This window comes from Xenopus laevis, chromosome 8L (genome assembly GCF_017654675.1).
Source record: "Xenopus laevis strain J_2021 chromosome 8L, Xenopus_laevis_v10.1, whole genome shotgun sequence".
NCBI classification, from domain to species: Eukaryota; Metazoa; Chordata; class Amphibia; order Anura; family Pipidae; genus Xenopus; species Xenopus laevis.
In genome coordinates this window covers 25,129,499-25,156,458 of record NC_054385.1, presented here as the reverse complement: position 1 = coordinate 25,156,458, position 26,960 = coordinate 25,129,499, and the positions used below count along the sequence as shown (strand labels likewise).

General features: G+C 40.6%; 1 protein-coding gene across 2 annotated transcripts in view; it reads left to right on the top strand.

The window, feature by feature from the left end:
• cstf2.L (cleavage stimulation factor, 3' pre-RNA, subunit 2) overlaps window positions 1-26,311 on the top strand; it is a 32,274-nt gene extending 5,963 nt beyond the window's left edge. The window contains exons 3-15 of one of the 2 annotated variants that reach the window (NM_001086710.1): window positions 15,124-15,293; window positions 15,748-15,884; window positions 16,512-16,631; window positions 16,773-16,892; window positions 18,502-18,610; window positions 19,530-19,592; window positions 20,058-20,117; window positions 20,701-20,842; window positions 21,346-21,518; window positions 21,614-21,735; window positions 23,659-23,739; window positions 24,698-24,823; window positions 26,159-26,305. In NM_001086710.1, the coding sequence (NP_001080179.1) occupies window positions 15,124-15,293; window positions 15,748-15,884; window positions 16,512-16,631; window positions 16,773-16,892; window positions 18,502-18,610; window positions 19,530-19,592; window positions 20,058-20,117; window positions 20,701-20,842; window positions 21,346-21,518; window positions 21,614-21,735; window positions 23,659-23,739; window positions 24,698-24,820 (1,420 nt within the window). In that variant the 3' untranslated portion in view covers window positions 24,821-24,823; window positions 26,159-26,305. Of the gene's footprint in view, window positions 1-15,123; window positions 15,294-15,747; window positions 15,885-16,511; window positions 16,632-16,772; window positions 16,893-18,501; window positions 18,611-19,529; window positions 19,593-20,057; window positions 20,118-20,700; window positions 20,843-21,345; window positions 21,519-21,613; window positions 21,736-23,658; window positions 23,740-24,697; window positions 24,824-26,158 lie in introns of both variants that reach the window. The other variant, XM_018228628.2, reaches the window with a different exon arrangement.
• The last annotated feature ends 649 nt before the right edge of the window (window positions 26,312-26,960 follow it).

The following is a 26,960-nucleotide window of genomic DNA, read 5'->3' as shown; positions in this document are numbered from 1 at the left end:
TCCCATTCAGGTTAGGTGGGGGGAGTTGTTTCTTTCCAGTGTTGCGCTATAAGCCTGCAAGCTTGAAACAGCAATTTAAGTACTAAATTTTTTTTTAATTTTTTTTATTTATTTTTTTTGCTGGATGGGTCAGGTGATTAGGGGTTCCATTCCCATGAGGTACCATTTTGGGTCAAGCGGTATCTCAAATCCCAGTATCTCAGTGATGCTCTCTTGTATTGCTATCCAGAATGATTTTAGTTTGTCACATGACCAGAAGGTGTGCAATAACGTCGCTTCTTCCGGGTTGCACCTTAAACACTCAGGTTTAAGCTTGTATAAGAGGGTTCTTGTATAATAAGCCATGTGGATGAAACACAATTGTAGTAATCTGTATTTATATATGGGAGAGATTAAGAGGGTTAGAAGCACTTGGTTCCATTGGTCATCCGATAGTGGTTCAATATTGGTTTCCCATCTGTCTCTAGCTTTCAATGGGAAAGCTAGAGACAGGCCCAATGGAAGCTGCTTCCAGACTTGGAATTTGTACAATTCGGTCCATTGTAACAGGGGGGGGGGGCAATATTGAGTGTGTAATATGTTGTAACTGGTAGGGCCACCCTAACACCCAGATGTGTAAATTGATTGGCTTTCTGTAAAGGGATTTCTGTAGGAAATTTATAGTTCCTCTCTGGATCAATCAGGAATAAGGAGGATTTAGCTGGGTTTGTTTGGAGACATGAGACTTCCCCAAACTCTTTATTGAGGTCCAATAGTGCCTCAAGTGAGCCCAGAGTGTCCCCCAAGTACACCAGCGTATCATCTGCATACATTTGTACTTTTTCCTCCCGCTTACTGGTTTGGATAATGGGCATCCCTGACGTGTGCCTCCTGGTTAGTTCAAACCTGCTTGTCTGTTAGGAGTTGACTCTTAGGGAAGCTATTGGGGCTTCGTATAGAATTTGAGTTAGCGAAGTGAAGTATGGGCCTATACCAAAGGCTTTCATTACTTTACATAAATATGCCCTCTCCACAGTGTCAAACGCTTTTTCCACGTCTAGGGCTGCAATTGCTCTCTGACATGATCTATGGTGAGATTGAGCATGAGTCTCCTAACATTATGTGCTGTCATTTTTCCTGGAATAAACCCCGTTTGATCCTCAGTGTCCAATTGTGTGATTACCTGCGTAAGCCTTCTGGCCAAGACTTTGGCCAGCACCTTAACATCTGCAGTGAGAATGGATATAGGTCTGTATGATACTGGGCATGTTAAGTCTTTGCCTTGTTTTGGGAGAAGTATAATTGTGGCTTCATACATGGACGCTAGGAGCATCTTCTTTTGCAGAGCCTATTGAAAGGTTTTTTGGAGGAAAAACTCTGGGGTGCCAGAGTAGCGGCATGACTTTTATACATTTTTACGGGTAACCCGTCTGCTACGGGTGCTTTACCCACTGGGAACGCATCTATTGCCTCCACAATTTTGGCAGCTGTCAGGGGTTGGTCCAAATTCCTCCACTAGAGTTGGGAACGTTAGGTCATTTTAAAAACTCATCCACAGCCGAGGCTCCATATACTAGTCTAGAGCTGTACAGAGTAGCATAATAACCTGCCATCAATTGTTTTATCTTGTCTGGGTCTGAGGTAAACTCTGTTGCACTTTTCCTAAACTTAGCAATTACCAGGGGGCAGGTCTGCTTGTGAGGAGCGCTAACATTCTGCCTGCTCTTTCCCCTTGCTCCAGAACCTTGGCCTTTGTGAATGCTTATGATGTGACTTTTCCCACATATACTGAGAGTATTCGTCCTGTATTTGCTTCAGTTGGGTGCAATGTAGTGGGGAGGGGGAGCTGGCTAGTCGGGTTTCTGCTTGTGTTATGTCATGCTCCAGTTTTGTCTGATGTTGTCTGGACTGTTTTTTTTTTTTTTATATCTTATAATTTTACCATTTAGCTGAGCCCTTAGATATGCCTTTAAAAGTATCTCATAGGACGTTCATGTCGATAGTACTGGTATTAAGTTGGAAAAATTCCTTTAATAACCCCTCATGCTCCTTATCATTATCCAGAAATATTTATTTATTTTTTTAAAAGGTTTTTATTTTGCGTTTTGAAGCAAACAAAACACTTAACAGACAATGTAAGCATTGTTGATGAAGGATGCAATTGGTTGCGCAGGACCACAAAATAGTAGATTAAATCATTTAGTTATACATTTGGAGCATAGAGTGTTACATATTAGGTTAATGTGCGTATTACGTGTTACTTCTGTTCTCACAGAATTTAAATGTGCTTATATAAGATTGAGTTTACTGAGAAGGAAATGGGTATATTACATATATTATCTCATACATCTCATATCTCATTTGGCCCAGAATGTTTGTATCAGGGGGCATGACCAGAGCAGATGAAAAAAACAAGTGTCCGGGTGCTGGCATTTGGGACAATTTCCATTGGGGCTTTTGCCCATGGCTTTAAGCCTGATTGGAGTAATATATGCACAGTGTATGATACGGAATTGTACCATCCTATCATTTGTAGAAATTAGTAAACTGTATAGTTCCCCCTATTGCATCTTCCCACATATCGTCATCTAGAGCAGGAATACGGTCATTCCACTTGGTTTTTGCTTTGTTAAATGGACTATTTATGGTGGATATCCGTGTCTTGTACAGCACAGAGACCATCTTTTGTGGATTTGGGTCCCATAGCCTGTTTTCATGTGGTTGGGTTTTAGTAGAGATTGTCAGGTTACCAAATTGGGCTGGAAATATCGGTGCCAAGCTATGTTTGGGTGATTTAATTTAGTTTCTATTTGGGTAAGGCTAAGGCCACACTAGGCGATAGCGCCGCGATTTGACTCGCAGCGACTTTTCGCCGCGACTTTTAAGCCGCAATCGCTGGGGAAACTTTTGCGCTGGCGTCTATGGGGAATCGCGAGCGTAAAAACACACGCGGCGATCTTTTTTCTATTGTCGCTCGAAATCGCCTAGCGAGGCAATTTCGAGCGACAGTAGAGAAAAGATCGCCGCGTGTGTTTTTACGCTGGCGATTTTTCGCGATTCCCCATAGACGCCAGCGCAAAAGTTTCCCCAGCGATTGCGGCTTAAAAGTCGCGGCGAAAAGTCGCCGCGAGTCAAATCACGGCGCTACCGCCTAGTGTGGCCTTAGCCTAAGAGTCGGAAAGGTGTCGTTTACTAAAAGATCTGATAAGTGTCTTACCCCTAATTTAGGCCAGTACTTCAATCTGCAGCACCTACTTCACCTACCAGTCTTTGAGTTTCTCCATAGCGGAGTATAGGGAGATGGAGGGCTTGCAGTTTTTGAAAGAAACTTAGTAGTAAGCATCCAGGCTCTTTGTGGGCAGCTTAGCGTGGGGGGCAGTTCAGGAGTGTCTTTGGCTTTTCTGTAAGGCACATTTCTAATTGCTTCAAGAGAGCCTGCCAGAGTGGCGTGTAGTGCTGTGAGTGAGTTTTCGGGGTTGGGATTAATCCAGTTATGTATGAGCGCTAGTTGGCTTGCGTAGTAATACATTTGTAGATGCGGCAAGGCTAACCCCCCCCCCCCTTGTCCAATGGAGCTTGGAGTGTTCGCTTGTTGACTCTAGGGGGTTTGTTTACCCAGATAAAGGGGAAGAGAATAGCGTCAATGCGCTTGAAGACCTGCGGGGGTATCCATATTGGGGCATTCTGCAGGAAGTATAAAAATGTAGGTAAGTATACCATTTTGCAAAGGTTGTCCCTGCCCCATACCGTTAATGGTAGACCAGCCCATTGACAGACAATGTTTTTGAAACCCTGTATCACAGGATCAATGTTTTCCCGTTACATAATTTTGTGTGCTTGGAGAGATAATCACACCAAGATATTTGAAGCTGGATACCCACCGCAGTCCCTGAATCTCGCCTGCTCTCTGTTCATTTTCTAGAGTAAATAAGACTGACTTCCCTTTATTTATGACCAGCCCACTGTATGTGCCAAACTTGTCAGCTAGGCAGAGGGCAAGTGTGAGTGAGTCATGTGGGTCAGCTAGGAATATTAGAAGATCATCCACGTATAATGCAATTTTTTTTTCCTCTAGTTTAGAAATTTAGAACTAGCACAGTGCCTGGTGGCTAGCATCTCCCTCCACTTCACCATACGCTTGTTCTGCTTCCCAAACCTTCTCCTCTGCCTCAGCAACAGCCTGTTTAGCCATATTGCGCACCCCAGCGATTGCTGAGATAAGTGTACCCCTAGCGGCTGCCTTGGACGCCTCCCAGACCACATTGGAGCTACTGGTTCCTGCATTAACACCCCAATATGCCACGTATTCGGATATACATGCCTCCGTCACCTCTGTGTTGTTGAGCCACAAGGGAGATGGTCTCCAGAGGGAGCGTCCTTGTCTTAGTATAGTGCTAATCAATAGTTGCAGGGGGCATGATCTGATAGGGCTCTTGGGAGGTATTTGATATCTTTTACCCATTGTGCAAAGTCTGTGGATGCATTGACCATATCTAACAGTGACAGGGTATGTTTCCCCACCATATGGCTGGAGAATTGCCTTCCCAGGGGTTTTTTATGCCTCCAGATGTCTAATAGACCTAGGGCTTCTGTCCATTGTTTTAGTGGGCCAGGTTGGTGTGTTGATGTGGGATGCCTGTCATTTTGCGGGTCCATTACCGTATTCCAGTCTCCAATGATACAGAGCGGGTTGGGGAGGTATAGTGACACTTTAGTAAACATTAGGTCTAGTGTCTCCCTACTGAAGGGGATGGCATGTATAAATTAATCCGTACCATATCTTGATTATTTATCCTGCAGTGGAGAATTATGAAACGACCATAGTGGTCAGTAGTTAGATCCAGAATTTTTAACCATACCAGGTTCAGCACCCACCGGCACTGCTTCATTGGCTTGTCCATTGTAAGGGTAAGCTCTAAGATCTGTTATACTCCTAGGGAGGTATTCTGCCTGTTTTATACATGCAAGAGAGATATTCACAAAGGCAAAGTCAATTCTGGAAAGCACAGAGTGTGAGGCCGAAAAACAAGAATATTGCTTAGCAAGCGAGTGTAGGTGTCTCCATATTTCTATAAGCCCCACACCTTTCACCAGATCAGATAGATTCGAGCGTGCATCAACCCCTGCATGAGGGCGCATTCTCAGCCTGTCTAGCAGGGTATTGAAGTCCCATATATAACCCATGAATGGGGGTGTTGGCTATAAATTTAATTATTTGCCGCACACATGTGGGCTCATACGGGGGCGGGATATATATAGATAGTGAAAAAGGATTGCGGCACTCACAGGGTTTTAGTGAAAAAACAAATGTTTTATTATTAAGCCTCAACGTTTCGATCCCCCACAGGGATCTTAGTTTTTGCTCCTGACGAAGATCCCTGTGGGGATCGAAACGTTGAGGCTTAATAATAAAATATTTTTTGTTTTTTCATTAAAACCCTGTGCGTGTCGCAATCCTTTTTCACTGCCTATTTCCCATGCTGGCACCCAGGTATTTTTTTGTCTACGGAGTGCACCATTCCTTTGGCGATATATTGAAAAACATTCGCATTCATAAAGAGGTATCTCCCCTTAGCGTCCGATTGAATCTCCAGAAATTGAAAGGGAATATGTTTGGCCACCAAAATCGCCAAGCCTGAGGAGTGTGTGCTATACGTTGCATGAAAGTGCCAACCTACCCAGGGTTTCTTTAGGGCTAGTATTTTGCTACCTGACAGGTGGGTTTCTTGCAGGAGTGCGATGCCAGTCCCCCTTTGTTTCAGGTAATCCATTACCAGCCTTCTTTTAATGGGGTTGTTCAGACCCCTCACATTCCAACTAATCTGGTTTAGGGTCTTGGTGGCCTTTGTCTTAAAAGGGACTAAACTTGTGTAGCTGCATTGTTGTTGGCCATACTTTTCCTGAACATATCACAACCAAAAACATAAATGGTTTCAAAACCAAACATTGTGAATTTCCCTTTCCCTCCCCTTCTACCCTTTTCCCCAACCTTAGGTAGAATGTCTTCCATAACTGTAACTGAGGGGTCACTCTGGGGTGGCCAGTACAGAAAACTCAAATTGAGCTAAAGGTTAAGCAACTTGAAGGGCTCTGTGTGGCACCCTCCCTCCCTTGTCCAGGTACTCGGGTTGTTCCGCCGGAGCCTGTTCTCCAAATCGTCTGCTTTATACTGGGCCTGTTTTAGGGACTGCTGCAGATGTTGAATAGAATTTGGTTGAGGCATGCATGCATCTTCTAGCGTGCTAATCTGCTTTGGCCCTCTCCCTGATTTTCTGCATGGGTATGGGGAAAATTTTTTTTTTTTTCGAAATGAATCCGTTAAGAGTGCTGCTCCAGCAGAATGCTGGCTGTGATATCTGCGATCTGTTTTAGATATGCCAAATAGTTGCAGTAAGTATATGATTTTCTGCATTAAACGCTATACGTATGCTACATGGTATCCATGACAACCCATGGTAGCTAATCCTCGCGATAGATACACTGACCATTGCGAGTAGGGTTTAAGTCTCACGATAGTTCCTATATCGCACCTTGAGGAAGTGATTTAAACCCGACGCTGGGGGTACGCTCTTATTACGCCTTGATAAAGCTATCACTGCGAAACACGCGTCGGCGTTTGGAATCCTTTTAACTTAAAATTTTAGAATAATTTCGGTCTTTGGGTTAACGGAATAGAAGGGGTGGGAAAGAAATCTACTTCTACCAGTGCTCGGGTATCTCTCTCTTCTCTGCTACTAAAGCTCACAAGAGCCCGCGGATTTGTGGTTTTTTAGGGTTATTTAGGTTCTCTTCAGAATAGGATTTAGATTAACAAACGAGACCACAGTCCCGGATACTCTGCCTCCTTATCTTTGTGGTGTCCCAGGGATAGAAAACAATTCAGGTAGCAGTTTTTGGGACAACTCCACCCCCTTCAATTTTCCATTTCTTGCTTAAAACCTTTTAACCTGAGCATTCTGTGTGTTTTTAACAATTATTTATCCCATCAATTGTGGTCCTCCTTATATCAACTACTCTATTATCTATTTATTATTAATTACTTGGCACTGTCTAGCACTTTATAATTAATTTGGAAGCAATTATGAATTTATGGTAATTGCCATCTTACAATAATCTAATCAGCACTTAAAGCACTTTAGTATCTTTATTCTAATTAATTCCCTGGTCGGATTGATTGTGGGTGAAAACATAAGGTACCTGATAATACACTTTATCAAAAGGCTATTAATTTGTGCGAAGTATTAATTCTATCAAGTATTTATTAACCTTCAAATTAAAGTATAATCAATAGAATAAATTTTTATTGCACTTTAATGTAATCTTATTTTGTCAAAACCAAGCACATTATTATTTTTATTGGTTAGTGATTGCCTTCAGCAATCACAAAATACTTAATAGGTAGTTTAACATTTGAGGAACTGCTGTACGAGTGGGAGGCAATTGGGGTTCTTTTCCTCTTTTTATACAGTTTTGAAATCTGACATGATGCTAGACATATTGTCAATTTCCCAGCTGCCCCAAGTCATGTGACTTGTGCTCTGATAAACTTCAATCACTCTTTACTGTACTGCAAGTTGGAGTGATATCAATCCCCTCCCTTTTCCTCCCCAGCAGCCAAACAAAAGAACAATGGGAAATTAACCAGATAGCAGCTCCCTAACACAAGATAACAGCTGCCTGGTAGATCTAAGAACAACACTCAATAGTAAAAACCCATGTCTCACTGAGACACATTCAGTTACATTGAGAAGGAAAAACAGCAGCCTGCCTGAAAGCATTTCTCTCCTAAAGTGCAGGCACAAGTCAAATAAACAGGGGCAGCTGGGAAATTGACAAAATGTCTAGCCCCATATCAGATTTCAAAATTGAATATAAAAAAATCAGTTTGCTCTTTTGAGAAATGGATTTCAGTGCAGAATTTTGCTGGAGTAGCACAATTAACTGATGCATTTTGAAAAAAACATGTTTTCCGATGACAGGATCCCTTTAATAATGGAGAGTTCTGCCTTGATCTCCTCCATTGTAGCAGTAATCCGAGATGCACGTGTTTGTCTCGTAGAGCAAATCTCCACCAGCAATTCAGAAAGCATGGGCTCTACCGTCTCCAACTGTGTCGCAAGATTGTCAGAGAGCTAGGCCTTGAAAGAGATGCGCCATCTTTCGCTGACCTTCCCTCCCTGGCAAAATTTGCCAGCTTCGTTGCCTTTTGAGGCCCGTTTTTGGGCTCGGTTCTGCCCCAACAGGTGTCGTGGTGGTAGCTGCTCCCAGGAGTGCTCCACTGTAACAGATGTTTGCAGTTACGCTGGGTAAATCAGGATATTTAGGAGTTTGGGCATCGGAGCTCACATCGGGCTGTTAACCATGCCCCAAGCTTTGATGTTTGTTAGTTAGGAGTAGAGAGACATGGTTACCCATTTTGGAATCCGCAGAATGTGTACTTTTCAAAAATATATGGTTTTCTGGGGTAAACTAAAACGACTTATCTGGTATTGGCACGTTCAAGAGACATGAGGCTTTCCAGTTGGATTTTCATGCGTAAAATGAAATATTTTTTCTGGTATTCGTATACTATGAAAAATAGTAATTTTTATTTTTTGCTATTTAGCGCTAAAAATCTTTTTGCAGAGGTGGAAATACATGAAAACTCTGGCAGATTTAGAAAGCTCAGGTTCTCACTGCAGCAGACCACAGTGTGGGATGCTGTTAAGGCCTATATAAGAGAGGGGGAACAGTCTATCTCTTGCCCGAAACACTCTAGCTAGAGCAGAAATGGAACTAACACAAAATTAATCTGACACAACTAAACAGGCTATGCAATCGGCTCAAAGAGATCTTGATTTACTTGTGATAGACAAATACTCACAACGTGAACTCTATAGAGCAGCTGCCTGGTATGATAAGGGTGACAAGAATGGGAAGCTGTTGGCCCTACTGGTTAGGGGGGGGGATGTACCTAGAACTATGCTACAGGCCGTCATTGGTATGAATGGCCTGATCACAGACCCAGCAAAAGTGACACAACAATTTGAGAAGTATTTTCAGTCTACAGATCAATAACCTCAATGTCTCATTAGAGACACTCTGGGGATTCCTGTACAGTAGACCGTAGACTTCCCGGAGGTTCCACTAGACCTAGCCTTGCAATTAAACAAAGACATCATTCTTGAAGGAAATCAAAGATGGCAAAACACCTGGTCCAGATGGGGTCCCGATAGAATGGTACATGAAATATGTTGACTTTCTTGCCCCTAAGCTGCTAGACCTCTTTTATAATAATTAATAAAATAGGGTTTTTTCCTGATTCATGCGATGAAGCTTATAAAACTCTCATTCTCAAGTAAGGCAAACCCCCTGATAGATGTGATTCTTATCGGCCTATATCTCTCCTTAACTGCGATTTATAAAGATATTTGCCAAGATTTTGGCCAACAGACTTAAACTAGTAGCACCTGAACTTATACACCTGGATCAGACAGGCTTTATGCCCTCTGAGGCCACAGATATCAATGTGAGGTGTCTATTCACTAACTTGGCGGTCCAACATGATAATGTAGGAAATTGAATTGAAATTGTAGTGTCCTTGGACACGGCAAAGGCCTTCGACACAGACCAGTGGCAATCCTTATGGGAGGTATTAACCCGTTCCGAAATTTGGGGTCATTTGTAAGTGGATTCAGACATTGTATGCTCATCCACGGGCTAAGGTATTGGTAAATGGGCAGCTATCTGCATGCATATCCCTGGGAAGGGGCACCCGACAGGGATGCCCCCTCTCGCCTCTGCTTTTCGTCCTGGCCATAGAACCCCTGGCCATCCAAGTACGGACAAATGAAGAAATAAAAGGCTTATTCTTGGGAAACTTGACTGAAAAAATATCACTTTACGCTGATGATATGCTGTTGTATCTGGCTAACTCGGCTATAGCCCTACAAAACCTCCTGTCAATGGCCTCTGAGTTTGGCCAATACTCAGGTCTAAAAATCTCTATATTCTGGTCCTGTCCGGTAACCCAGAGATTCTGGGGTGCAGTTTAAAGAGAGAGAGAGAGAGAGTTAAAGAGATATTGACACCAGAAATTAAACTTTTTTTTTATCATAATATTGCCTTTGAAAGCTACTTATAACTTTGCCATAAATTATTTGCACAATGCTTTTTCATTACCTGTCTGATGGCCCATGTTCCTGTATGCGGGGGGCTGCCATATTTGTGTAGCAGGAGTCCGTCAACATTAGAAACTTTAACTGACAGGCTGAGATGGGACAGTCAGGTTGGCAAAACAGTCAGGTTTAGGAACTTCAACTAACAATTACTTGCAAAAAACAATCAACATGACCTATAGGTAACTTTTAATATACTTTCATTTTTTTAAAAAGTAGTTTTTAGTGTTAGTATCACTTTAAATGAAAAGCTTGCATTACCAAATATTTGCTCACCAGAACTCTCTGTTGGGGTTAACAGGGGATTTGCAGCTCCATTCCTACTCCGTTACTTACAGCTGCTATACTATGCAAAAAGAGCAATAATAATGCATTTTCTATTTCCATCAGGAGCTTGGCCGCCTCCTCCTCCTCACATTAGGGAGTCTATAGCATATTCCTACAATTAATTTGCTGGACTCTTTACAATTGGTGAAGAACTGTACCCAATAAGACTTCTGCCCCCTCATTTTCTAACATAACCTGCCATGTTTCAGCCACACAAATCACATCATATTTTTCCTCCAGCTCTCCCATTTTACCAGTCAGATAAAGATTAAAAAAAAAAAAGGAAATCATTTTTAAAAATTTGGATAAACTGGCAGATGGGCTTTCTGGATAACGGATCCCATACCCGTACTCACCTTGGTGGAAGAGCTGCAGAGCATGGTAATAATTATCCATTGTTTTACAGATTGCTTAATTATTTCTTGATTAAGGCAATTTTTTTTTTTTTTTTTTTTTGTATGCTGTTTTGTAGGTAGATGATGCTGTTGATCTATTATGACTAGTTCCCTCACTGGTACAGCTAGTTTATTCATGGGTTTTCCACTGGATTTTCTACTATGTAAACTCTTACTTAAAGGAACAGTAACACCAAAAAAATGAAAGTGTTGAAAATATCATGTAGTGTTGCCCTGCACTGGTAAAACTGGTGTGTTTGCTTCAGAAACACTACTATAATTTATATAAACCAGCTGCTGTGTAGCAATGGTGGAAATTGAAAAAGGGCTATATGGCATAGGATAAATAATGGATAACATTATGTTCTATAGAGTTAATCTGCTGTGTAACCCGAGCCTTTTCTCATTTGAATAACTGCCCCTATGGCTACACAGCTTATTTATATAACCAGTAGTAGTGTTTATGAAGCAAACTAGTTTTACTAGTGCAGGGCAACATTGCATTATATTTTATATTACTTACAATTGAATTTTTTGATGTTAGTGGTCCTTTAAGGTGAAACAACATCACATGCTTGTCATTTTGGCGGATTGTCTCAAATCAGAAAAAAACTGAGAAGAGAAAGATGTGATGTCGCTGTGATTAGAAAAAACTGAAGTTTCTTTAGTCAGTATTAAGCTGAGAAACATCATAGCTCCTTTTCTCAAAGAGTTAAAGGAGTGATTTAATTTCTTTTAGCCCCTTTAAAACCAAACACATGGAATTAGCAATTCTTATTATGGCCTGTTGGGCTTAATAAAGTTGTTTGCATATAGATAGGAAACTGACTAAAGGATAGGGTACAGAGGGTGGTTGTTCTTTGCTTGGAGTAAGGTTTTTAGTGGGTCCCTTAGGGCTAGGTATTGCTACACATTTATTTAACTTGTTCATTTATGACTTAGGGGAGGGTAATGTATAATTGTTTGCAGATGACAAAACTATCCAGCCCAATTAATTGCATCCAGGATGCGGCATCCTTGCAACAGGATCTTGACAAACTGGCAATCTGGGCAGCTAAGTGGCAAATGAGATTCAATGTTGATAAATGTAAAGTCATGCACCTGGGATGTAAAAATATCCAAGCCACTTATACTCTTGATGGGACTACACTAGGCAAATCCATTATGGGAAAAGGACCCTGGTGTCCTTGTAGATGATAAACTTGGCTGTAGCAAGCAATGCCAGTCAGCAGCATCAAGGGCAAATAAGGTCTTGAGCTTTATTAAAAGGGGCATCGATTCACGGCAGGAAGCGGTCATTCTTTATGGAGCACTTGTAAGGCCCCATCTAGAACATGCCGTACAGTTTTGGTCTCCATTACTCAAACAGGACATTATTGTAAGGTACAAAGAAGGGCAACTAAGCTGGTAAAAGGTATGGAAAATCTTAGCTATGAGGAAAGACTGGCCAAATTGGGGATGTTCACGCTGGAGAAGAGGTGTTTATGGGTTGGTATGAAAACTTTGTATAAATATATGGGGATCATATAATAATCTCTCTAATGCTTTATTTACCAGTAGGTCTCTCCAGCTGACACGAGGTCACCCATTCCGATTAGAAGAAAAGAGGTTCCGCCTAAATGTTCGGAAGGGTTTTTTTTACAGCGAGAGATGTGGAATTCTCTCCCTGAATCAGTTGTTCTGTCTGATAAATTAGATAGCTTTAAGAAGGGGAATGGCTTTTTAGCAAGTGAGGGAATACAGGGTTATGGAAGATAGCTCATAGTACAAGTTGATCCAAGGACTAGTCCAGGAAGGAATTTTTTTCCTGCTCTGAGGCAAATTGGAGATGGGGTTTTTATTGCCTTCCTCCAGATCAACTAGCAGTTTGGCAGGTTAAAAAAAAAAAAAGTCAAAAGGTTGAACTTGATGGACGTGTGTCTTTTTTTCTACCTAACTTGCTATTTAGATGCATGGCTGCAAGTAAATCAGTTCAGTCTGCATCATGCATCTAAATGAATTGCTAATTAGCCATGCAGGCTGTGTATTCCATATGTGTTCGGATTTAAAGGGGTAAGTTGGCAACCCTACTTATAGAATAGCCAATTCTACTCAACTGGCCTTAATTTTTTTTATTTATTTCTTTTTTATAGTTTTATTTGCCTTCTTCTGATCCTTTTTCATATTTGAAATGGTGGTCACAGACCCCATCTAAAAATCAAATGCTCTGTAAGGTTACAAATGTATCGTTACTTTATATTACTCCTCTTTCTATTCAGGCCTCTAGCTATATTCCAGTCTTTTATTCAAACCAAGTATGTTTGCTAGGGTAATTTGGACCCTAGCAACCAGATTGCTGGAGAGCTGCTGAATAAAAATCGAAATAACAGAAAAACAGTTGACCAAAGTGACCAGCAGATGGCGCCGTTACATAATACATTATAAAAGCAGTGTTAAATAGTGTAACATTCTCTGTGTCATGGAAATCAAGGAAATCCGGTACAGAGGATAAATATCAGGCTCTAAACCAGAAATCATGGCAGGTAATGATTTGTGTTGATCTTGGATGCACACAGATAACTAAGTGATACAAAGCATGCAGTTTAAGGAATCATTAATAGGTACCAAAGCTGTAGCAAAGACGATTGTCTCCCTATCTGTGCGAGTCAGGCCTAAGGTAGTTTGAGAGTTTGTAAAGCTTTTCGGATTAGCTGTTTCAGTAAAGGAGCGGCCTACTGGCCCAATTTTTCACAAAAGAGAACATTAAAAAACCTAGTAGAAAGTTCAACACTGCAGCACTTCCTTGTTGCAAAAGTGAAATATACATTTATTTGGTCAGGCCTGTAATGTTGACCTAATAAATTCACTTTCCACTTTTGCAACAAGGAAGTGCTGCAGCATTGTACTTTCTATGTTTACCTAAACCGCAACTGTTATCTGACTGCATTGCACCAAACTAAAAAGGTTTCTATAAGGTGGTTGATGCACACACAACTTCTAGAAGATACTGTTTTATAGAAAGGATTGTTTACCTTCCAACAGTGTTCAGTAGGTTTCAGATGGCTCTGGGATAGTGATGCAACCCACCGCTGCCCATCCGCATCTGACCATAACCCACCGATCTGCTACCCCTTATATATACCCGAGCCTGCCCCGCCTCCGTCTGACATCAAGAGGGGGTGTCGGGCATGTGTCTATAAATAGATGTCGAGGGGTACAAGTGTACCGAGCCTGAAAGGGGGCCCAGCAGTGCTAAACTTTTCAGAAGAGCCGGTCCCCCCCTTGACTGCACCAAAGCCGTGCTGTCTCCTTCCGAAGTCCCGACAGCTGAAATGCGGAAGTGCCGAAAATTCCAAAGCCCTGAAGCTGTGAAAAGACCAAAGTCACGAAAGGAGAAGTTGAAGTCCTGAAGCCACGAGTTAAATTCCTCAGAAAACGCATGTGTTTGGTTTTTTTTGGTTTTTTAAAAATCCCCTGGCCATCAGTTTATTGTATTTTTCAATGTTTTCTTAACTTATAGGGGGGGCCCTGGTCCCCAATAGCTTTTTATATCTTGTGTTGGGGGGCGGGGTGTGAGCTTTTTTAACACTGATCTCTGTGTGGTGTTTTAATTGTGATGTGGAGTAGACGGGATCTGTGGTAGAAAAATGTTGTTGTACGGGGTCCCGTGATTTCTAACGGCGGCCCTGGATGTTGTTGAGCGACGCATACCTTGGTCACAGGAGGTATGGGCGGCAGGAAGAGCTTGGCCCAAACCTGCCAGTAGCCTGAATTCACTGTGTGTGTGTGTTTTGGCCCGAACCCGACCGAAACGCAGGTATCGGGCTGGCCCTCGCATCGATATTCTGGGAAGGGGGTCACTGACTCTGTAAATGGTTCTAAATTGATACATTTCCTGTCTTTGGCCCTGTTGAGCAGAATCCCTGAGTTTCAATAAAAGCAGCTGGGAATAAAATAGTTGCAAATACTCCACAGATGCTGCTGAGAAATGTATCAACTAATGTCGCAAATTACAACCGTTCAGAATCTGCACCTGAATTACTGAGCTGGCAGACTGAAACACCAGAGACACTTTCATATTTTATGGTATAAAATAAACAATCTGAAAAAGTGTTTGGAACGTGAACAACCCCATTAAAACTTCAACCTTTATTATTCTGAAAGGGATTCCTTGAGCTGATCTGTAAAAATAAAGTGGTGTCATCTTATAACACAGAGGCTGCTGCTTGGTGAAATAGTCAGTCCTATTCAGAGCAGTGTGTGTAACAGTCTGTTTATCCCAACAGGTTAGTCTATGACAGAGAAACCGGGAAACCGAAGGGTTATGGCTTTTGTGAATACCAAGATCAGGAGACTGCCCTCAGTGCCATGAGAAACCTAAATGGAAGGGAGTTTAGTGGACGAGCCCTGAGGGTGGATAATGCGGCCAGTGAGAAGAATAAAGAAGAACTAAAAAGTTTGTACTTCCCCAATTATATAGATTATGTTCTTCTCTGTTGTCCTGTTGAATGCTGTAAAATTTCCTAAACTGGACTTTAAGGTCCATCCTCAAATATACTGTTCGTTAAGAGTTCAGTTATAATTAGGCTTGCACTGAATACAGGATTCTTTTCAAGTTTTGGGCAAAACCAAGCTTTTTTTTTTTTTTTTTTTTTTTTTTTTTTTTTTTAGCTTGATTCGGGCCGAAGTGTCTGACCAAACCGAATTCAACCATAAAAAGCATGTGACTGTAGGTCATACATTTACAAAACATTATGTTTTTGACTGTTTATGTAACGTGGGATTACTGTTTGGATACTTGACTCCATCTGTGATTTGGAATCAGGATTTTATACCCTCCTTAAAATTACTTGTTTTGCCTATGGATGAGTTTTTTACTATTTTCCCCTTTCATTCTGCTCATTTTGCAGGTTTGGGAACAGGGGCCCCCATTATAGAATCCCCATACGGTGATCCAGTTTCTCCTGAGGATGCCCCAGAATCCATCAGTCGAGCTGTTGCCAGTCTGCCTCCTGAACAAATGTTTGAATTAATGAAGCAGATGAAGGTAAGCGCAGCTGAAATATTCTGCCTGACATTATTCAGACTACCCAGTGTGGCCTCAAGTAGACTTCATAGTAACTCAAGAGCCCATGTTGTAGCAGGGCAATGTAATAATATTTATTAAAGGGAGAAAAATATTGACATTTTCCCATTATGCAATGAGTTTGATAGCGATGTATGAATCCAGGCTTTTGTTCTGGATGCGGGCAGGATTCAACCTTTCAGCAGGATTCAGATTTGCACAAATCCAAGTGCCTATCCAAACTGAATCCTTAAAATTTTGATTTTTCACCCCCATATACGCAGCACATGGTTCTTTTTAACCCTTCCTTGGCCTAATTTGTAATTGAAATCAGGGTTTGGATTTGGTTTAGGATTCAGCCAAATCATTCTTGAAAAATTCAGGGTTTGACCGAATCCCAAAATAGTGTATTTCGCACATTCCTACAATTTAAAAAAAAAAAAAAAAGATATACCTTATGCTCTGTCAAAATCCTCTCCAAGCCTTGTGGTTTTTCTGTCTAATGCCCTTCTTTTTTTTTTTTTTGTGACTGATTTATTTAACAGATGGCATGTTTGGCTTTCCTTGAAGTGCACCTTTTACTTTCATTAATGTATTTGCTCCCCTCAGTTATGTGTGCAGAACAGTCCTCAGGAGGCACGGAATATGTTGCTGCAAAATCCTCAATTGGCATATGCCCTGCTACAAGCACAAGTTGTAATGAGGATTGTGGATCCCGAAATTGCTTTGGTAAGAGTTGAACTGTTTCCTTTGTCTTAACTGTTTAACAGTGAATACTGTTGCTATGATAAAAAAACAGTAACACCTATACCATAACTTTTTACAGAACTTTTCAGATTCTTAACTGTAATGATCTGTTTTGTACCATAGAAAATCCTTCATCGCCCAGCTGTCATTCCTCCTATGATGCCAAATAGTCAGCAGCCAGCTCCAGGACCTAACATGCCCCTTAACCAGCCAAATGCACCTGTAGGTCAACAACAGTCTATGGTAAGTACCACACATCAGAAATTCATTCCATTTTGTTATTGTATCATTTATCAGTGTATAATATGTCTTGATTTTTTTTCTGATTCAAGAAAGTCCTTTCATTACTAATAAAGCAAACCGTTGTAAGTCTCTTTAAAGGAGGTAGAAATAATGTGTAAATTGCTCAGTGCTTTTTTACATATTTTATTTTTTTAATTTCCAAAGTGCTAATATTTCACAAGTGCTAGGAAATGGCAGTTATACAAGGCATTGACAAGGCAAAAGGAACTTGATTCCCCTGCAATCAACAGTGAACCAGCTGGGATAAGAAGAAAATATATTTGTTTGTACCTGCTAGTTTACTTCTTACTCCAAAAATGTTTTATCCTGTATTTCTCCTCCTTTCACTTTCATGCTTCCTAATACATTTTTTTACCACCTCCCCCATCAAGTCACACATCTATACAACTCCTCTAAGAATTTACAAATCCCGCTCTCACTTAGTCTACCTCGCCTTTCTATTGCTGGCAGCTGGGGACATTTCCCCAAACCCTGGCCCTTATCCCATCCCAGTTATATCATGGCCTCGGGCTCCTTCTCTTCGGCGCAAATTCCAACAGTACAGAACTCTTATCCCTATACCCAAGAACCCATCTTTCCTGTGCTCTCTGGAACTCCCGATCTGTTTGCAACATACTCGCCGCTATACACAACCATTTCATTGCTGATTCCTTCAACCTACTCGCACTTACTGAAACCTGGCTTTCTCCTACTGCCACTGTTTTACCTGCTGCCCTGTCCTATGGGGGCCTACACCTTACTCATACTCCCAGGCCTGGAAACAGACCTGGGGGTGTGGTAGGTTTGCTTCTCGCTCCCCTCTGTACAAAATTTAGAAAAAAGAAAAAAAAATGTGTATGAACAGCCAAAGCACAATCATGCATGAGGGGGTTAGAAAGAAAGAAGGTGCATACTTATATATTTTATGCCACTGCTTGGGGAAGTCTGATCTGAGCCCAGAATGTATCTTCCGCTGCATTTATTACAACATGCCACAGCTAAATCCAGTTTTTATATATTACTGACCTTGGTTTTCTTTCCTTCCAATTAACTTTTCTGCTCGGAGAAAAATGTACATTTCCATCAAGCTTTGTCCCTTACTTGCATTCCAGTGTATGGAAACCCTTACCCTTCTTTCTTTCCAGTGTATGGAAACCCTTACAAAAACACTGTCACAGCATTACTTAATGGGATTCAAAATGATTTTTCTTTCTTTCTACGAGTCCTGCGATAAATTTTTCCTCTGTTCAATATACATTAATTTGTTTTAGTTCGCAATTATACTTTTATTATCTGCTTAGTACCGGTTTCAAGCTCACCCTTAAGGTTTGCTGGCCTGGGTGCGCAAAGCCCCAGGCCCCTCGCATCTCTCTGATGAAGTGCAGTGACACGAAACGCGTCAGACCTCATGGCGCAGGGCTATACAGTTTGTTAAAATGTTAAACATTCAATAAAATCAAGCTTTTATCAATTATCTGATGACCAAGTGATTCCTTGAGTGATCCGAAGAGTGCGCTGTCCAGGATTTTGGTGTGTATGGAAACCCTTACCCTTCTTTCATTTGTTCTAGGGTGCAATGCATGTGAATGGAGCTCCCCCCATGCTACAGACACTTCCTATGCAGGGTGTCGTCCCAGCACCAATGGGAAATCCTGCACCGGGGCCTGTTTTACAGGGAGGTAAGTATAAATAATAATAATGGGTCCTTCATGTCATTTGATGGTTTGATTTCATAGCTGCAGCTTAAATTTGTGAGACGTGGCTGATTTCTATCCAATTAGTATTTTCCCTAGCATGGCTGCAATTAACTTCTATTCAGCACTCAAGTATACACTCACTGGTCTGTACCTTATTGAACACAAAGGGAGTGTACGATTATGCCTTTAAAAGTGGCTGTTGATCTTGGTGATTTCTCCAAGGATAATACAACCAAGGAGGGAGCTTTCACTATATGGGGTTTACCTTAATGTGGGTATGGTGACTTACTAAAACACATACAAGTGGGGCAAAGGAATGCATAATGTCTCTACAAACGCATTTTGTACAATACATTGATTCCAAATCTGCTTGCAGTCTGATTTGCTTGCCTGTCATCTATACCTCTGGCAGATGTACAAATAAGTAGATCACTGTTTTGCATTTTAGCCCTATTGCAATTTACAGCAACAAGTGGAAATCTAAAGGGTATTGACAACTTGCTTGTAGGAAACTGAGGTAGAGAGGCTAGGTAACTCACTCTTGTTTACTTTTTCTTATTCCTCAACGTTTGTATTGCTGTATGTAAAATTGAAAAACGTGAAATAAAAACTAATAAAAAAAAAAGAGAGAGAGGAGAGTTAACCCAGGCACTGCTTGTGCTTTGGAAAAATCCCGTTATAATGAGGTTCAGTTACAGAAAAAAAGAAGAGTGATGACCCTATTGTTCATGCATGAATTAAAGGGAAACTACTTGTTTTTTTCAAGTGGTCCATTGTGCTTTTCACAGAGGGAAAAAAAACATTTAGCCTAAAAGTAATCTCATGGAGAGAGTTGTTTTAAATGTAATTTTAAGATTGAATATTGCATGATTAAATTAATCCGTGTTTATTCCAATAATAGGGCCTTTGCCACCACAGGTTGGAATTCCACCAGGTGCAGCCATGCCAATGGAAAGAGGCCAAGGTAAGAACCATTTAGAAAATAACAAGTTACTAGTGACAAAACCTGTACATGCACATGTTATTAAGGTTTATTTCCTGGTGTCTACATTTCCACACTGCTTTATGGGGTTTATCTATGATACACATCAGTCCCTGCCCCAGTGCAGCTTACAATCTAAGGTCCCTGGATGAAAGGGAAACGTTGTCTTTCAGGAGTTAAGTTCAGCTGAATCATTGTAAATGGGATGGGCAGGTGTAGAAGATCCGGTTTTGTGTTTGCTTTGTGTTTAAAATTCTCCAGTCGCTGTCTGGTGCAATTTCTGACTTGTATACAAATAGAACAATATATAAAGTGTTGCATGATGGTTTGATGCCATTCCCTCCAGGGTCAAGCGGTTAAGGTTTATTCCATCATGCAGCCATTTCTACCCAATCGCTCTCTCCTAACTAACCAGCTTTCTCTTTTTTTTCATGCTGCCTTTTGAAGGGAGCCTACAGCACTCTCCTGTGGCCCCGGCAGGGCCAACTACTATAGAGAGAGTACCAGGTACCCATTATGCATGAGGATGTGCTTAGCATTTCAACATATATACCTCTTACACAAGATGTATGTAATGTTTTCTGTTCTAAGCAATGCAAAATGGACTAAATCCTAGAAGGAAGTTAATTTCTGCCTTATTTCATGAATACCTTAAAAACTGCTGCTCATCCATGCTTTACTGCAACACACAGTGTCCACAGCAGATACGTGCTTTATGTGTATAGGTTGTGTAATGTCCCCTGTAGACACACTGCTTATACAGGTACATACAGCTCTCAAGTTAGTATGTGCACACAAGAACATTTATATATTTTTCTGGTTACATTATGAAGAACTGGTAAAGTAAAGGGCAATTTGCTGTGTGTGTGTGTATATATATATATATATATATATATATATATATATATATATATATATATATATATATATATATATATATATATATATATATATATATATATATATATATATATATATATATATATATATACTAAAAAAGGTTTCAAACTAGTGTGCCAACTGTACAACATTTTATATGTTCATGTAAAGCCAGTTTGCTTCAACTAATCAGCGACTTGCTTCTTTTCAGTTCCCATTACTGATCCTCGAGCACCTGTACAGCGTGGTCCCCCAGCCGCTAATGTCCAGCCTCGTGGACTTCTGGGAGATGGCCCCAATGACCCACGTGGAGGAACATTGCTCACAGTTACAAGCGACGAGCAGCCTCCCGGGTATTGCATCTCATTTAATGTGCCATTTAGTGATAGGGTTTTGTGCTGAACGTTTATTTGGTCACAGTAAACTCATTTAATCGGTGGATAAATATGGCTTTGGGGCACAGTAAGTGGTTACTAAGAAGACATTTAAAAAAAACAAAATGAACCCTATTGATCAGCAGAGTACACTGAAAGGAAATAAAGACTTTGCATCCAAAGCAAACACAAATTATGACTAGGAAACGAATCCTGTTATAATGGGAATATGTAATGCTACACTATACATGGAAATGCTTAACTTGTCTAATAGTATAAATGGTTTAAATGAGAGAGGCTTTCCTGTGGATTGACACAGACCTTATGACCGTAATACCATGCGAATTAGATTTTGCCTCCACGAATAAGAGACTTTTAGTTAAGCAGACGTGTTTTGCTTTGGCGACTATTTGAAAAAAACAAAACCAAAAAATCCTTTTTTTTTTTTTTTTTTTTTTCTTTGCTTTGTTCGCAAATTATAGCCGTGGATACATGGGTGCACCCATGCAGGGTGTTCCTCCCATGCACCATGAGAGAGGCCCCGCACCTCATGATATTAGAGGGGGGCCAATGGGTGATGCAGCCCGATCAATGCTGGCAGATGCAAGGGGTGCATCTATAATGGATCCGCGGGGTCCCCCTATGGATGTACGAGGTGAGTGGGTTTTTTTTTTTTTCTTCCAAAAAAAAAAAAAAAAAATATGCAGTTGTTTACACCATATAACTTCAAATTTCCATTATTTTTTGTAGGTGGTAGGGATCCTAGAGCATTGGAGCCCAGAGGCCCTGGGCCTGTTCCTGGTCCTGCTCCCAGAGTACCAGTTGCTGGAATGCAAGGTCCAGGTCCCATGGGACCCCAGCCTCCCAGACAGGTATGATCATAAGTATCATATACTTCCACTAAGCAACATGGGAGCCTTGTATTCTCACAAATATGAGGACACAGGAATGGGCATATGGGGAAGGGTCTATTAAAAAAAAAAAGAAAAAAAAATATCTCTATTTAGATCTCCGCCTACCTCTCCTCCAACTAGACAACAGTCCGTAGCAAAAATCACATGCTTCAATGTAGTGCGAATCTTTTTGGGGGGCAATGGAAACTTCAGAAAATGTTTCTGAAACAATTTTTAGCAAAACAAATGGAATTTCAATTGGCTAGAGTTGGGGTAATGTAGGCATTGAGTTGTAATGGATTCCTTCTCCTTTAAGCTTCATACGTGTTGGTATTTAAGGTTGGATGAACGATTAATGATTTTGCAATTTAGTGTTTAACATTCATATAGCTCAAAGTGTTGAAATAAGATAAGCATACAAAGAAATATTCTTGGGGAGAAATGGTTTGACTTTAATTACGGGCAGAACAGATGTGGCTAGCTTTGTTAATTAATTACAGTGTTATGTTTTTTCTTAGCAGAGAACAGAAACCATACTTTTGTTTCCCTGAGAGGAAATAATTTTCCTTTTTACACAATGGCTGATTAAATAGGTTAAACTTCAACTATTTATTTGTGTGTAGCTCCTATTCGTGCTTAAGGCTAGGCTCTCCTGTTGTATTAATGTCATCAGTACCCGGTTTAGTCAGATGAAGACAGTAATATTCCGAGACAATCTGCAGTTGATGTACAGTACTACATATATATGTTCTTGTTTATATATTTAACTATTTGCCTCTCCCTGAAAACAGCTTCATTCTGAGGTTAGATTTTTTTTTTTTTTTTTTTTTTTAAATGTTTAAATGCTTTCTGTTTGCATCCTTCCATGTTCATCCCCCAGTCTTATTTAAAGGCATTGTTCAGTGTAAAAATAAAGACTGGGTAACTGTGCAAAATAAAAAAGGTTTCTAATATAGTTAAGTTAGCCAAAAATGTAATATATAAAGGCTGGAGTGACTGGATGTCTAACATAATAGCCAGAACACTACTTCCTGATTTTCAGCTCTCTTGGTTTACACTGACTGGTTACCAGGCAGTAACCGATCAGAGACAGAGAGGGGGCCACATGGGTAATATCTGTTGCTTTTGAATCTGAGCTGAATGCTGAGGATCAATTGCAAACGAACAGATATGTACCATGTGGCCCCCCCTTCTAGTCGCTGACTAGCTCAGTTAGAGAGCTGAAAAGCAGGAAGTAGTGTTCTGGCTATTGTTACACATCCAGTCACTCCAGCCTTTATACATTACATTTTTGGCTAACTATATTAGAAACATTTTTTATTTTTTTTATTTTGTACAGCCTATCTATTTACACAGTTTTTATCTTCACACTGAACTGTTCCTTTAAACCACTGTCTGGTTGCTAGGGGAATGTGGCTCCCAGGTAAGCTTGCAAATTCCCAGTAGGAGATCTGCAAAACCAGATTTTATACATTTTAAATATAAAATAGATGACCAACTACTTTACAGGTGGAGGTACTACTATTACCTTTCAGTCTCCTGTCTTGAGGTCTTTTACTTTCCCTAAAAGATTGTAGACTCATGACACCAATGAGAGAGGATAAGGATTGTTCATTTTCTTGCTGATTCTGAAAGCATTGAGGTATAGTTTTTTTGTATTCTGAGCAAAAGTTCAACTTCAGTGAGCTTTTAACATGTTGGGGGGGGGGGGGCACTGCAAGGCACTGAATGTAGTGTTATAGAGTTTTGTTTTTTTTGTCATATATTGTGCTCCCACCCACCCATTTTGCTTTGCTGGCTCCGGTTTAGTTACTCTTGCGCGTTCTGTAGTACCTGACCCTTTGGCCGTGTATACATAGGATCTGCAGAAATAATGACTGCCATTTATCATTCCATTTTCAGGTTCCTGGTATTCAGGGAGCATCGGCACAGGGAGGTTTCAGCCCAGGACAAAGCCAAGTAACTCCACAGGATCATGAAAAGGTGTGTGTATTGTGAATCCCATTACTGATCTCTCAAAATCCTGCATGGATTTTCAGCAATGCATAACAATCAGTGGGATGATGAATTATTAGCCACAGGTAAATCCTCAGGCTCAGGATTATTCCATTGTTACAATTAATTTAAAATCTGTACTTGCACCATGTGACTGGCAGTCCCTCATGGTGCTTTTTTGCATGCTGTGGTTTTCATAGAAAAGGGATGTAGCTGTAAGGAGGCCTAGTGGTTTGTTCCTGGATGTGTGGATTTAATTTGGTCATGTACAGATCAAGACTGGGCAGATCTGCTCTCTCGCTGTGTGTGTGTGTGTGTGTGTACACACACACAAAGAGAGAGCAGGTCTGCCCAGTCTTGATCTGTACATGACCAAATTAAATCCACACATCCAGGAACAAACCACTAGGCCTTTTTTTTTTTTTTTTTTTTTATGCTACTTTAAACAACAAATCGATAATCAAGCCGACTCACAAGGATGCCTTTTTACGGAGTCAGCGAGGTTATCCATTAATCTGTTTTGAAGGGGTTTTTTTTTTCCCCCCCCAAGACTAATACTTTCTGGTCACTAAGAGAAGCCAGAAGCCTTTTTTTAATTTTTAGGAGCATGAAGATCATTGCAATGTAACCAAGTCATAGAGGTGGGGCAGGCAATTACTTTCACTTTCCATTCAGCATTTACTAGATTTCACTGCTCTCCCCACATCCCCCTTCACCATTTAATTGTGTAGCCAATGCATGTAGATGCACATCAGGTCCCCCATTCCAGTGCACAAACAAGATTCTGAGATGAATGGCTCCTGCCTGCTTGCTATAATTATGAATTCCCAGATGGAAGCGAACGAGTCAAATCATTTTCACAGTGTAATCAATGTTCATTTTACTTGACTAACATGATTTGGGTGACTGGTCCCCTTTAAGTATATTCCCTTGCTCTTTTTGTTAGGCTGCCCTCATCATGCAGGTTCTGCAGTTGACACCAGACCAAATTGCTATGCTCCCCCCTGAACAAAGACAGAGCATTCTTATTCTGAAGGAGCAGATTCAGAAATCCACAGGTGCTCCCTGAAAGGTAAGAAATGCCTCTTGCTGGCCTCACAGTTAGCAATTCGAACCCAGTTGTTGTGTTTTCCTGTTATGGAAGCACCAAAGTGTATTCTGAATGCAAGTCACTTCTCACCACCTCATTCTATAGCAAAATCCAGATCTTTAAAAGCTGCTATTCTAAACAAATGGAAAATTAATAAATATTGCTGTAAATATCACGAATAAAAGTTGAAAATGTCCTATGAATAGCTCCTTTTTCATACCGTCTTAGCTGTGTTTTTATTTCTGTATAAGCATGGTTGTTTAAGTGCTTTTTGGGAGCAGGTATGAATTTGTACAGTATTCGTTAAGGCTTCATTGAACACAATAGGCTGGGTGAGGCATGTATAAGGTAACACATGGCTTAATGCTACTTGCATGCGGTTTGTTCAGGGGGAGAGGACTCCTATATAACCGCTCAGAGTTATGAAACATTAGATAGATATAGTAAGACTGTTGCACACACTTCAAAAATGAGAGTGCCCTGGTGCCAACAGAATGTGTATGTATAAATTTATAGAAGGAAAGCTGTTGCACGCAAAGGACTATCTGGAGGTAAAAAAAATTAATTTTATTTAGACCCCTCAGTGGGGTCTTTATCAAGGAACAAGGGAAAGTTGTGCTCACCACTATTTTTTTAAAACCATTAGGCGGGGGTGCAATGAGGCTGTGACCACAAAATACATATAGTCAAATACAAGAGTCCTCTGCACTCAACCCATTATCAATATATTTAAGACAGCGACATTTTGTGCATACTGCTACTAAAAAATGCCTTACCCTTTAAACAAAATAGGGATTGTTTGTCCATATATTGCAATATATTTAAGCTGGCCAACTACGTCAAAGTCATCCCATATCTGGCCAGTCCTATGCTCAATTTTATCTGATTCATTAAGAATTCTATTGCTTCATTATACATTTTACAAAGGGACTAGGTATTACCTGCAACTTAACTTGCTGCTTTCAAAGTAAACCTCCATACTTGGCTGCCCTTTTATTAGACACCAGTGGGATCACCTGACTATAGCTGGGAAGGGTGGGAGCTACAACATGGAGCTGGTCACTGCTCCTGTATAAACTATAACAAACAAGGGAAAGTTGTGCTCACCACTATCTTTTCTTTATCAAGGAAAAATGAATAATAAAAATTCTTTTTTTTTTTTTTTTTTTTTTTTTTTTTTTTTTACCTCCAGATAGTCCCTTGCATGCAACAGCTTTCCTTCTATAAATTTATATATAGATGCACCTGTCAGAGCTAAATTTTCAACGTGTATATTATAAGTGTCATGGAATTTAACTCTTATTTTTTTCTAAACAGGCATTCACACAGCAACCCCATAGCACCAGAAATCCTTGGATACCTATTTGTTTCCAAAGGGCTATGTACGAGGAGCTCCTCATAGAAAATTGTATTATTTGTGTTTTCACTAAATGTACCGTACTCTAGAAATAATAAAAAAAAAAATTTTCAGTGTTTGTATTTCTTGTCCTTTTTGGTTTGGAAGGAGAAGCAAATGGCTATCTTGAATCAGATTTCCTTGGTCGCCACTTCCAATGAAGCAAGAAATTTCAGAGAATTTCACAAATAATAATATATGCATACAGGAAGTTCTTAATCTGTACAGAGATACAGGACCCCATATTAACAGTATAAACCATAACCAAGAGCTTCTGTATAGTGCAATTAAGCACAGCACATCATGTAATTTATTAGATAATTCAAAGTTGGGATTTTTTCCATAAAAGGACACAGGCACTCTTTCTTCTTTACTTACAGCCCACTTCTCCTTCCACTTCATTACTGGGGGAGACAAATGAACTCAAAGCCCCAGGGGGCATCAAAGCAATTGCCCATAGATAACAGAAAATCATATCATACTGGAACATGGAAGTGGGTACACAAAGGGTTAATCCCCATACCTTGAGGAAGGTACAGGAAGTGACGAGTTGTAAAAGGACCTCCCTCCCCCCGAAGTGCCAATTCTCACTGACTGAGTACACAACCCCAGGGAGGGAAGCCCCTACCGACTGCCATGTTCCAGTCCAGGAAACGAAAATCTTGGTAAGTATGATTTTCTGTTTTGCTGTTCCTTCCACATGGCAGTGGGTACACAAAGGGA